Source organism: Hesperophylax consimilis, chromosome 2, assembly GCF_061612785.1.
Source record: "Hesperophylax consimilis isolate HC1 chromosome 2, BYU_Hcon_1.0, whole genome shotgun sequence".
NCBI classification, from domain to species: domain Eukaryota; kingdom Metazoa; phylum Arthropoda; class Insecta; order Trichoptera; family Limnephilidae; genus Hesperophylax; species Hesperophylax consimilis.
In genome coordinates, this window is record NC_142837.1 from 35089969 (window position 1) to 35103810 (window position 13842).

General features: G+C 39.1%; 2 protein-coding genes across 3 annotated transcripts in view; one reads left to right on the forward strand and one right to left on the reverse strand.

The window, feature by feature from the left end:
* LOC149425952 (fibrillin-2-like) overlaps positions 1–13842 on the reverse strand; it is a 171129-nt gene that overhangs the window by 29303 nt on the left and 127984 nt on the right. For both annotated transcript variants that reach the window (XM_089642468.1, XM_089642460.1), the window contains exons 18-29: positions 9800–9961; positions 7688–7870; positions 7478–7603; positions 6585–6836; positions 4960–5041; positions 4317–4483; positions 3852–4045; positions 3581–3747; positions 3350–3495; positions 2751–2855; positions 2525–2668; positions 1698–1918 (exon numbers count right to left, since the gene is read on the reverse strand). In XM_089642468.1, the coding sequence (XP_089498594.1) occupies positions 1698–1918; positions 2525–2668; positions 2751–2855; positions 3350–3495; positions 3581–3747; positions 3852–4045; positions 4317–4483; positions 4960–5041; positions 6585–6836; positions 7478–7603; positions 7688–7870; positions 9800–9961 (1949 nt within the window). The remainder of the gene's footprint in view (positions 1–1697; positions 1919–2524; positions 2669–2750; positions 2856–3349; positions 3496–3580; positions 3748–3851; positions 4046–4316; positions 4484–4959; positions 5042–6584; positions 6837–7477; positions 7604–7687; positions 7871–9799; positions 9962–13842) is intronic.
* LOC149425954 (uncharacterized) lies at positions 11519–13748 on the forward strand. The gene is made up of 2 exons (XM_089642478.1): positions 11519–11877; positions 12673–13748. The coding sequence occupies exons 1-2, from the start codon at positions 11656–11658 to the stop codon at positions 13609–13611; spliced, it is 1161 nt and encodes a 386-aa protein (XP_089498604.1). The 5' UTR covers positions 11519–11655; the 3' UTR covers positions 13612–13748.

A 13842-nucleotide genomic window follows, 5' to 3' on the forward strand; every position in this document is an offset into this window, starting at 1 on the left:
AATGCTAGAGAGCGGATCACGTATTTATACGTTTTTGATAGATTGTTAGTGGAGCTCGGGTCACGTTAAAATACGGGTTCCAATATACTTGAGTTTTCGCTATATAGCGTCTGTAGGGTTGTAGCCATGCAATAATAATTTTTATTTTACATTTGGAAATAATTTTTGTGTATAATTTGTAAAATGAAGGATGTTATGTAAAAAAATATATTATTTTTTTCAAAACTTTCCTACTTTATGTGAAATTCTGCACTAGTTTAACGATGAAGAATACTTTTCTAAATATAACAAAATAAAATAAATAATTTGCAAAAAGAATTATTGAAATCAAACAAATATTTTTGAAGTTATCGCAATTTTTCTAGAGGTCTACGTTAGCGCGAAATTACGCAATAAATCACCCGTTACCAGCATTAGTACGCGGCCGAAAACTGCCCGATCAAAATGTGTTAATACTGACAATACTTAACGCAATATATTTGCACTGGAATGAGACACAGAGTGGAATTAATGTCGATATAGTGCAGTTCAACAGTAACATTGTGGTATACAGCAGTGAATGGTGGAAGAAGTCCAGACGCCCGAGGAAGATATTCGCAATAGCGAAGCACAGCCGGGTCCGCTAGTTTTAAATAAACAAAAAGTTGCTGTGCTCCTCTAATATGCTTTCTTTCCTTTTTATTTTAACCAATGTAAATGTCTGTACTTAGTAATAATACAGTATAGAAGAAGGTTAGGTAGTTGACGTAATGTATAAATTCTAATAAAATGGTTAAAAATAAATTACTTTATAATTTATGCAAAAATCTTATACGCAATTCGGTAAGTAATTTCTTTGAACAGAACATTTTTATAAAAGTTTGTTATCAACAAGAATATTATCTTGTTTTGAAATGTAGCAAATATATTCTATGGAAGTTCTCATGATTCTGTCTTCTTAATCTGCTAAGCATATGAAAATTGATTGCCAAAGATTTGGGTGAGGCAACATTCGTTCATATAGCTTACATGTGCGGTTCATTATTCAAAATAGGACAAAATTTCAAATGCTCAGACAAAAAATATAAATACATGAATTCGTAAAGAGATATAAATTGATTCTTATTATAAATATAATGAAATTCCTGTTGCATAAATGCTTGAAGGTTATGGTGTTATTTTGAGAAGCGTCTTCAAAAATCTGTGAAAAGCAAATTAGCTATAATACGAGGCGTATCCAGAAAGTAAGTGTACTGAGGCTCTCACGACCGAATGAATTTTATTTTCGACATGTTGGCTACACTTACGTGTAGCCTGACTCTTCCCCTCCGCAACGAGACCAGTTCAAGGTCAGTACGTTGAGAAGTGTCGACGCGACAACACGTTTCGTGAAAAATGTCAATCCAATCTCCCGCCAAGTGCGAAATACGCAGGAGGAGGTGGAGAAGTGGACGAAGGGGTTGGCGGGAAACTACTTCGAGGAAGGCATCAAAAAGTTGATACCCCATTTCATCACCTGCATTGAGAGGAATGGCGACTATGTCGAAAAATAGCTTACATATTATGTACTACGGTAACCATGTAATTTTTTTGTTTCAATAAAAAATTTTGTAACCTACAAAAACTCAATACACTTACTTTCTGGATACGCCTCGTATTTCTAAAATCTCTTCCTGACCCTGGGATAAACTTTTAAGCCAAATAAAATGTCATCTTACAGTGTTAACATTAGGTTTGTAACCAGGCCCCCCGGGGCAGAGCACCCTGTACTCATCAGTCTCAGGAGGGGGGCACTGCTGGCAACGGGGGCCCCACGCCCTTCCCACGGAGCAGCAACAAGACGCCCGAGTCACATCATCAGACAGTGGGTGAAGGCAGCGATTACGACCTGCACGGTGGTCAAACATCAAGTCCAGGTAACAACGGGAGCTGCGGCGATCTGAAATATGATGAAGTGATTATTAGAATATGTTATATAGTATTTAAAAGGTTAATTTCGTTTAGTGAAATACTCGAGTAAAAAAATAGCAGAAATTAATATATTTAATTGAAAAAAAGTTTAAAAGAAATATGAAATAGAACAAAACGCAGAAAAAAAAAGATAACGGAAACTAAACTAAACTAGGAATCCAACACAGAATCTCTTGTCTTACCGGGACATGGGTCTTAAACCACTCGAACAAAAAAAAATAATGATTTCCACATCTCCAGTGCCATAAGTGCAAGGATTTATTACCCACTCTACAGGTTTAGACAAGATATGAAAATGGGAGATTTGTATCACATTGTTTATACATACACATATTTACATTTGATTCAAGATTGGTATACAATATTCATACAGAATTATCGGACAGCAATGCCTTTCCCGTCATTCAAGCAGGACCCGCGTAAAAGGTAGGACTACCCTTCTTGCTGGAAGTGTGTTAAAAAGCTTTGTATGCAGATTCAGTACACAGAGGTATGTCTGTTACTCTATATAATTACCTATATACTTTAGGAATGTGGTGAAATGGTTAAAAATTGTGAATTTTTCAGGACTTACCAACACAAGCATTGCCTTCAGAAACTAGTTCGTAGTCAGGTGGACATTCACATTTATATGACCCTTGGTTATTCACGCACGTTCCGTACAGACAAGATTGTGGACTAAGACACTCATCAATGTCCGTGCAATTGCCGCCACTTTCTGTAAAAACAATAACCATTAATACATCGCCACATTCATTGTTGTATTGTCATTGTTATAATCTTGAAATAAACTACTTTACCATCAATTTTGTAGCCATCATTGCATTGACATCTAAACATTCCAAAGACGTTTTCACATCTTCCGAAGACACAAAGATTGTTGAACATTTGACATTCATTTATATCTGAAAAAAGAAAACAATAATTGCGCTAATAAATATAAGTGTACTTTTCAAAATAGAGAACTCATTTCAACAAAGCCTAAGACCCTTCTTCAACAGCGATACACAATTATCCGACACTCACGTTGCAAACAACTTGTCGCTCACAGTCCATACACAGTCGCTACTGAAATCATGAGGCCCAGTCAACACCAATCATTTTTGTATTCTCGAAATGTTAAAACTGGAAAGCTTTCATAACCTCACTCACAACAAATCATTTGCTGTCATTCTTTGTTCACTGTTTAGTTCCTAACATTGATTATTGCATGCGCATAGTTACAAGTGACTCCATGTTTAGTCTCGACGATGTGCGTCGAAACAACCTCACCTTACTGGTCGCGGAAGACTGGTGTTGCCGACAAGATACTTGAATCGTTGAGTACCAGATACTTGCATATTTCTGTGGAAGTAGGGCCTAAGATGGATGTTTTATTGGATATAATGGTGAGACTTACCAATGCAGGACTGATCATTGGTATCATCAGGGTGCATGAAGCCCATCTCGCAATCGCAACTGAAGGCGCCGGGGTTGTTGAGGCAGTGACCGTTCTCGCACAAGTTTGGGTCGTTGGAGCACTCATCAATGTCTACACAAGAATACCTGCAACATCACAAACAAATACTATGAATTTACCATAAAAGAAGGATTATTGTCTACAACCGATTGTATATGATTAAGAACTGACCCATTTCCTTTGAACCCCGTATCGCAGACACACTGGAAGGAGCCATCATTGTTGATGCACTGGGCGTTAGGGTGGCAGCCCCCGTTATTGGTGAGGCACTCGTTGATATCCAGACAGTTCACCCCGTTTCCTGTAAAACCGTCTTTACATCTGCATTGGAAGGAACCCTACAAAGGAAATTAATTAGAAACATGAAACTGTCATGTCATCTGCCGATTGAAGTATATCTACCACTTTGCATCATTTATGGAAAAAAAGGATTATGACTTACTGGTAGATTGATGCAATCAGCAAACTCGTTGCAGTTGTGCGTGCCAAGGAAGCACTCATCATCATCAGTGCACTCGGCGCTCTCCTCGGGTTTCACGGAGTAGCCCTCCTCGCAGCGGCAGACGAAGCTGCCCACGGTGTTGGAGCAGTCGCCATTGCCGCAGATGTCGCGCTTGAGCCCACATTCATCCACATCTGTAATAGTAAATAATTTATTTCATGAATCAAGAAATTGACAGAATCCATCATCATCACCATGCCACTATACACTGTGCCTGGAAACTCGTGGTTCAAATGGAAAACTGGTGAATCTACATATGTATCACATTTGGAGTCAATTTTCTGTTCTTCATAAAGCACCCCTGAGAAATATGCATGTTATAAGTTTCGTAGGGTGGTTTTGCGTAAAAAAAAAGGTTTGTTTCCTACATAGGTATGTAATCTAGTTTCATGAATCTAAACTTACCCAGACAGGATGTGGAGTCCTCATTAGGCACCAGGCCCTCATCACACTGGCACTTATGCCCTCCCTTTTGGTTGATGCAACGGCCACCACCGCAAATTCTTGGATTTTCTACGCACTCGTCAATGTCAAGACACGTGTGACCGTCCAGTTGTAACGCGAAACCAGAACTGAAAATAATACAACATAATAGTAAATGATTATTCATTTATACAAAAGGTTGAAGGTCTTAAGATTTTTGCTCACTAACAATACAACTAATTGAATAATAATGTCAATAGATGTCTCTATTATCATTCTAATTTATCGATAGAGCAACTTTCTGTTTTATCATTTGGAACCATTTCCTGTTTTTCAGTACAGAATCAAATTTTCATACTTCTAAATTATTCAAATTCTCAAGGAGCAACAGCTTGGAACCAAGGCATCCTTCGGTATTATCATTGTATTGGAATAATAAAATTGATATAGCAGTGCCTTTGTTCAACAATAATGGTTAAAATAAAATTTAAAAATTCAACTTTGTGCTTTAGAACTGTTTGAATCGGAATAATATCTCATATTTGGACACTTTCATTTTTTCACAAAAAAATAATAAATCGCTCGTCACGTTGTAGTTTATTTATGAAAGAAAATTAATACTAACCTGCAAGCACATGAGAAGCTACCCGGAGTGTTCAAACATTCCTCATCGCAGTTCGCATTGTTTTCATCGCATTCATCAATATCTGAAAGGAAAAAATAATGTCACATAGGTATATATAAATCAATGAATTCAAAACAGTGACAATAATATTTACATACCAAGTGTCAAATGTTGTATTCGAAAAAATAGTCACATCTCTAAATAGTATAAAACGAAGTCGCTATCCGCGTCTGTCTGTTTGTGCGCTTAATTCTTCTAAACTACGCAACGGATTTTGACAAGGTTTTCACTATCATTTAGAGAATTTATTCCGGAAGGTTAATATTTATAATACATGCATATTATATTTATAGAAAGTCGAAAAAGATGTTTTGTAATCAAGTTGTAAAAAAAATATTTTCGGGCGCTTACATAACCAACGCTGGCTAAAACCTATGAGAAATAAATCAAAATAATGTACTACAGAATTTTATATCTTAAAAATGTCTCATAACCTCAAAACCCCAAACCATTTATAAGTCCTCGAGCAACGCCAGGTTTACATTTAAAACTAGTGTTATTTCATTCAGGGCGTTTATTGATATTTAATATAAGTATAAATATGCAGGTATGCTACCCGCCTCGACAAAACAGACAACGTCTGTTCTGAGACAGGTAACGATAATCGTTAAGTGTTGGATGAGCAAAATTTTTGTTAGAGTTTTCATAGAATTAGAAATTAAGGCAAAGCACTATGCAAAATCATGTGTTTTTGTTTTGAAAATTTGATGGCCTAGAAATATTTTAGATCCTTTAAATGCTGCGAGCAGAAAACATCTTAAGATTTGAAACAATCGAGCATTATTTTTTATAAGTGTGTTTATAGCATCATGCCTATAAAAACTGCTTTAATGTGCAAAATGTCGTACTTGCGAACCCCTGTTTATGATTTTATTGTATAATTAAGTTCTTTATAAAATGATCAGAAAACATTTTAATATTTGTGCCTGAACTTCACAAAATAAAATAAAACACGCTTTTCGTTAATTTTTTTTTTTTAATAAATCAAAACAGGCAGCTGATGTTAGGCGGGAATTTCAACCTTATAGCCATCTACATAAGGAATGTTTTTGTTAGTGGCCCGATTCCGAACGTTACACCACGTGGTTCATCGCCTTAAGAAGGATTTGCGAGTAACTTGGTGATTCCACTCCCTTTTTGTTTAATAGCCATGCATTATGATTATGCACACATATTCAAGTGCCCTTCTGTAATTATGTAACAGGATATTGATAAATCAATGTTGGATTTATTATATAGTAATTCCAGAGAGAGGTATCTTGTCTTTTTCGTTTTTATACAAGACATGTGAGAAGGAAGATTTGTCATAGATGACGTACGTACAAACTCTCTGGTACTACTTTACTACCATCTATTTCTAATAACTTTGGTCCAATAAGTAAATTATAGGGATATTTTTAAAACACTGGGGGTACGCTTCATATATTCCCAATGTAACACTAACCGAAGTCATAACAATAAAAATATAATTTTGAACAAGGCCATATAAGAAATTTGACAAACATATATTTTGAGTTAAATTCTTCAATTCGGGCTGTAAAATAACTGTAAGGGTGTAAAATTACCTTTGCAATGCGACTTAAAGTCTGTCTGCGTGTATCCATCATCACACACGCACTGATACGTGCCCATCATGTTCTCACACACGCCATTGGAGCATATACCGCTTGTCCGCGAGCACTCGTCAATGTCCTTGCAGGACTTGCGGTCGGGGGCCAGCTCGTGGCCCGTGGGGCAGTCGCATTTGAAGGAGCCCTGCGTGTTCAGGCAGCGACCCCCACGGCAGAGACCAGGAGTAGCAGAGCACTCGTCAATGTCTAGAATGGTACAAAAAGATATGTTTTTATCAGTGTGAACTTCAAAGCCATCTTGGGAAATGAAGATGATGTGTGTAGATAAAGTTACCCTATCTTAATAAACGGATTGCAATGTTTAGATCATAGGCATCAGGTGGGTATGCTATCCTTGTTCTACCAATGAAAGATGCTCCAAGGAACTAGCGTCATTGATCCCTTTGCCACCGGTGCATAGTCGGGAAACACGCCAAATGTGCACCCAACATTTATACACGGTTGACATTTGTCACATGAGAATGGGTCGTTTCTTCGACTCGTTCTTGAGTTCAAAAGCTCTATATCGGCTATGGAACGATTTGCCGGCCACCGTGTTTCCTCCCTCCTGCAACATGGGTCTGTACTAATAGCTCTGTAGTGTGCGGAGGGTAGAAATTCCACAAACAGAAAGAATTGTTTTCAGATTACCAATTGGATAAGCTGGCGCTCAACGGATACAAACTTATCGTATTCGATGGGTACATTTGGCGGTTGAGAAGTAAAAGGTACTTGTACCAGAAATAAATAAATAACTTCATGGAATTATTTATTCAGTGGATGTAGAGATAGTCACTTAAATATAGGAAGTTCCATCATAATTTAAGATAAATGAATGGATAACTTACCCATGCAAACTTTCATCATGTTATTGCTGGTGTAGCCCTCATTACAGTCACACTGGAAGCTTCCTTCAGTATTGCGACAGGTACCATTTCCACAAACTCCATGGACAATCTCGCACTCATTGATGTCTAGAAGAAAATATGATATATATTAAACAATTCTACTTTATGGTTTGCCCAAATGAATAATAATAAATCATTGTTTGTTCTCACCAATGCATTTCAGTCTGTTTTCGTCGAGTTCGTATCCCTGGTTACATCTGCAGCTGTAGCTTCCCACAGTGTTCTTGCATCTTCCGTTCTGGCAAATTCCAGGGAATTCCGTGCACTCATTGATGTCCACGCGTTCCAAGAAACCTTCTCCTTTGGGACAAAGCTCAGAGAATGAAGTCGATCCTGAAAAAACACAAATATCAGAAGACGTGATAGTGTTATTTTAGAGAAGGATGAATAGGTATTCATATGTGACTATCCAGAATATTCATTTCACTTACTCTTCTATTTACTTTCCTCAGATTAAATTGGTAACAATATTTTCAAAATCCAAATTTATACCAATTTCTAGCCCCACTATATTATCCCTTCAATAAAAATCCGCCTCCAGCTATTTCACAGATGATACAAAATTCTTTGCCAACCCACATGTACATCACAACCAACTTCAAAATGATTTAAATGGAATATATAAGAATTATTTTTATAAGCAATAATTGTTCGCCTGAAACACTCATCCACATTGAAAAAATCTCCTGATAAAAAATACATGACGCCAACGGGACTCGAACCCGTGTCCATTCGATTTCCGGTCGAAATCGAATGGACACGGGTTCGAGTCCCGTTGGCGTCATGTATTTTTTATCAGGAGATTTTTTCAATGTGGATGAGTGTTTCAGGCGAACAATTATTGCTTATAAAAATAATTGTTATCCTTTGTGCTATGCATAAATAAAATCTTGTCTTAAAAAAAAAAAAAAAAAAAAAAAAACATTAATTTATCAAAAAAATAATAAGGAATATATAAGAATTGGCTTCCAAAAATGCACGGTCCTACACAAAACTAACCCCATGCTTAGATACAAACTTGATGGAACACCCCTAAAAGCAGTGACGTTACAACAAGACCTAGGAGTTAGCATATCACAAACTTGAAATGGGAACTGCGTATCGCTGAGAACACCTCTAAACACCTCTAAAAGCAGTGAGGTAACAACAATACTTGGGAAATAGCATATTACAAGACTTGAAATGAGAACTGCGTATCGCTGGGAACACCTCTAAACAACTATAAAAGCAGTGACGTTACAACAAGACCTAGGAGTTAGCATATCACAAGACTTGAAATGGGAACTGCGTATCGCTGGGAACACATCTAAAAGCAGTGACGTTACAACAAGACCTAGGAGTTAACATATCACAAAACTTGAAATGGGAACTGCGTATCGCTGGGAACACCTCTAAACACCTCTAAAAGCAGTGACGTTACAACAAGACCTGGGAGTTAGCATATCATAAGACTTGAAATGGGAACTGCGTATCACTGGAATTGTCGTAAGAGCAAATTCAATAACATATTTAATCAGAAAAGACTTCCTTGACCTAACACCGGACTTGATGTTAAAAATATAGAACACATATGTGCAACCTCTACTGGAATATGCTTTCCAAATATGGAGACCATATTTTGGAAAGGATATATATCTAACAGAGCGTACAGAAACGATTTAAAAACATACCAAGAACTTCAATAGACCAGTAATATGAAAATAGAATCAAAGAACTAAGATTGCAAACATTAAAAGAAATAAGACAAAGACGGACTTGATTGAGACTTTCAAAATTTTATCTGGGCATTATAGTTGCCCTGGCATCCAAGAAATCTCCACCACCAAGACAAATATAAATCTCAGTAGACAAAAAAAAATAACAAAACACTTTTTGCATCCAATCTTAGGAAACACTTCCTTGCAAATAGAGTAGTGGTTGCATGGAACAAACTTCCATCATGTCATTGATGCTAAAAATATAAACCAATTTAATACTCAGTCGGATTCTTATTTGGAGAGAAGAAAGAATTAGCTTATTTTTTAAATTTAAAACAACTCAATTACTATCAAACTTATTGTGAAATCAGACATGAGCGCATCAGCAGAGTTAAATAATAATACATAATCCACCTGTCAAAGAGACTATTGCTTTTGTTTACTACGCTTAAAAATGGAACACGTTCAAATAATATTGTTGAAAATCTACTAAGACAGTTCCTACCTACTAGAATTTCTTTAGGTAGCTACCCAGAGAAATATTTATTTGCAGGACATAAATTACCTGGTCTAGGGCAGACTTCACACTTGTCTCCTCCCCAAGCCTTTCCCACTGGTGAACAGCAACAAATGCTGCGGCCGTAAAGTCCATCCAAAGGTGCTGCACACTGACCATGCCTGTGTTCTGCGTAGCAAACCTCAAGACGCATGTCCGTGCAACGTGAACCTGAAGATTCAAACAGAAGACAAGTTTATTAACCCTTTCTACAAATAATCAATAATAAAATAAAAATGAGAATTTTTTTGAGAGCCATATAAAGCTGCCGCTGACAAACCTCTATATTATGTAGCCTGAACCGTCATTTAAAACCTTTATTGAGAGAAGCATTCTCAAATTCCCTTTCGCGTGGCACTTTCCCGCTCTTTTTCAGCACCTTGTGTTGGACAAGTGGTCACCAGATGCTACACAAAAGTAAAGCGTCCCCTATGCGACTTTTGTTTACGGCATTCTTTCGCATTAGCGTTTTAAATTCCGTCGCTGGCGTTGTCGTTGCGAAGTAGCTCCGAATTTATAACGATTTTTCCCGTATATAATTATTTTAAGTGTATAATTATTTCAAGATAATACATTATATTATAACAGCGAGGCTGTTCGAAGTATTTTTAAAACAGAAATAATTTTTAACTGTTTAAAAAGATAAAACACGTGGTGAACACGACGGAAAAGTTCGTCGGCCATTTTGTGTTGTTTGTTTATTTACATTGTGTTTTGTGTACCTTGTGTTTTGTGTTTTGGTTTCTTGTCCAATTTAACAATGAGTGGCTCCGAGATGTCATCATCCGATTCGGTAGAGATGACGGTAGAAGAAGTTAACAAGATCATTTTGCCAAAACAAAATGAGCCGAAACGAAAGTTGCCGAAATCGACCAAATCTACGAAAAAACATCGCATTGATAAACTCACGGCTCAAGTGGAGCACATTAGCTCGTTTATTCAGGATTTTATGGCGGCTAAAACATACGAAGATAGGAGAAACTTGGATTCCGACGAGGACGCATCATCGGAAGATCAAGAGATACACGTGGAGAGAAATTCGCGATCTTCGCTAGGGATGGGATTAGTAAATCCTAATCATGAATTCAAGGAATTAAACCTATCGATGGCGGAAACCACGTGTAAGGAACCTACAGTTCCTAAGGCGGACGCAAACCGCGTAAAGAAAATCGAAGATTTACAACACTTCGGTTCGCCTGAATGGAACGAAGTAAGGTATGGGGAGGTCGTAAGAAAATACCTGGCCAACCCCATGTTCAACCAGTTGGAGGTTAATGGAGAGTTTCTGCATTTGAATAAGGCAGAGCAATACGCGGGGTCACTTGACAAATTTTGCGGGTCACTAAGCCATGCCCTGTTGCAGCAAAATGAGTGCCTCAAGAAATCTCTTCAGGAACTGGTAAACTGGAGTGCAGAGGAAGGCAAGGAATTGTCAGCAGGTTCCCTCTTCAAGAAAGTGGAGTCGCTATTTGCCCCGGATACGCAATATCAGACAGTGACCAAAGATGTCCTGCAGATGGTCTGTGGAAGGAGAGCAAATGCGATCCAGCATCGTAGGGATGCAATCCTTAACGAGATAAAGAGCCGCTACGTACGGGAGGCAGTCAAAAATATTCCTCCAGCAGCGGGTTATCTTTTTGAACCAATGAAGCTAGAATCCCAGATTCAGCGGATGGGAGGACTGGATAAATGCTTCCCACATTCAAGCTTCGACCCTCAGCCATCAACCAGCTCGCAGATGCCCAAGAAAGTGCCAGTGAGGAAGCCTTTTCGTGAGAGCAGGCCCTTTCGGGAAAGCAGGACGTTTCGGGACAACAAGCCCTTCCGAGACAACAAAGCCCCCCGCGGAGGGCGATCTAATCAAGATGCAAGAGGTGCGGACAAGAGGGGACCAGCCAAACCAAGAAGGAATTTTGGCAACAAGGATAGGCTATGACTATCCGGAGAAGGCGTTTCAGGGGGGGCAATTGCAGCACTTCATAAGCAAATGGGAAGAATTAGAAGCACCACCAGCACTGCTAACCATGTTGCGAGGGTACAAGCTACCCTTTCGGCAGAAACCCCCTCTAAGTATAGTGGCAGACACGGTAAGCTCAACTTATAAAACCCAAATCACAGACGAAATGACACGACAAATAGACAAAATGAAAAAGGAAAAGATATTGGAATCAGCTTCAATATCGCCTTCCTTTCTGTCACGGATGTTTCTCATACCGAAGCAAGACGGGTCATTTAGGCCGGTCTTCAACCTTCGTCGTTTGAACAATTTCTTAGCTATTAGCAAATTCAGACTTATTAATGTTAATAAGGTTGCAACATTTATTCAACCAGGCGACTGGATGGTTAAAGTGGACCTTTCTCAAGCCTACTTTCACCTTCCAATTCATGAGAATCATCGCCGTTTTTTGAGACTGATTTTTAATGGAGAACTGCTTCAAATGACATGTTTGCCTTTTGGACTAGCCTCAGCTCCAAAGGTTTTTGCTTCACTTACCAATTGGATAGCGCAAAAATTAAGAGACAAAGGTCTCAGAATAATTGTTTACCTAGATGATTTTTTGATAGTACATCAAAATGAAAATATATTGAAAATGCATACATTCGAAACTATTTCAATGTTACAAACTCTTGGGTGGATAATACAATTCAGTAAATCCACTCTGTGTCCAGTTCAGAAAATTGAATATTTGGGAATTTCATGGAATTCAAGGGACGGCTTAAAAGGCCTCCCGCAAACTAAAATAGCGAAAATAACAAATTTACTGAAACAATACATTAATCTAGGAAGGTGGTCACTTGAGCAGGCCCAGAGCCTCTTGGGTACCCTCAATTTTGCTAGTTTCGCCATTCATAGAGGCAGGCTTAACCTTCGCATGTTACAGTGTGCCAGTCGCAAGCTGCCTGCATTCAAACCGAGACGGCTCCATCCCATTCCTCGAACAGCGATAGAGGAGCTGAGATGGTGGAGCAGGTCCCTGCAGACGTGGTCACCAATGCATCAAGCAGTGATTCGTCATACCCTCACGACCGACGCCTCGGACTGGGGATGGGGTGCGCAGCTAGACGACCTCAGATTGAGTGGAGCTTGGTCCCAAACACAGCAACCTCTCCACAGCAATGTCAAGGAAATGCTCGCCGTGCTGGCAGCACTTACTCCTCACGGGCCAGAGCTGTCAGACTCGGGTCTCCTGATCCAGTCAGACAACAAATCGGTGGTTGCGTACCTTCGCAACGAAGGCGGCACACGATCCAAGACATTGCTCGAAGCGACTCGTCAAGTCCTTCAGATGACAGACACGTATCGCATTTCACTGTCTGCTCACTACCTACCAGGAAGGTTCAACGAGGTGGCAGATCAACTCTCCAGAAAACGCGAACCTCCGGAGTGGCATCTTTTACCAGCAGCAACAAAATTGATTTTTGCAAAATGGGGGAGACCAACTATAGACCTGTTTGCATCGGAGACAGCTCACGTTGTAGAAGATTATGTGTCCCTAAATGTATTCGACAAAGAGGCAAGTTTTGTCAACGCTTGGACTCGAGAGTGGGATTTTCCTCTAGCTTGGGTGTTCCCCCCTCCGTGCCTCATGCCGAGAGTTCTCGCACACCTCAACCGGGCCAAGGGCCTATACCTGATTGTAGCCCCGAGATGGAAGAAAGTATTCTGGAGACCAGACTTGAAAAGTCGAGCGACGAGCCCTCCTTTCACCATAATGAACCTGACAGAAGTGCTGATAGACACCAGAACCTTGAAACCCCCTCCACAAGTAGAGGATTTTATTTTGGAGGTGTGGAAGTGCCGGGGTGGAGTCAGTCATTAACAGATTGGTCGGACAAACAGAAAGAATTTTTAAAGTCAGGTTGGAGAGAATCCACACTTAAAACATACAAACCGGCATGGCTTAGGTGGCAAAAGTGGGCATTAAATCACGGGGTAAACCCGAATGTCCCTACAGGAAGTAACCTGGCAAGATTTTTAACAGATCTTAGTTTAGAAGACAATTTCTCTCCCAGCACAATTCGACTCCATAAATCGGTAGTAACAACTTTCA

Excerpts from the sequence above, each read along its gene's own strand:
- LOC149425954 (XM_089642478.1), top strand. The coding sequence starts at position 11,656 with ATGCAAGAGGTGCGGACAAGAGGGGACCAGCCAAACCAAGAAGGAATT. Across the intron at positions 11,878-12,672 it reads TAAGTATAGTGGCAGACACG|TGTGCCAGTCGCAAGCTGCC; the intron begins GTAAGCTCAACT and ends CGCATGTTACAG.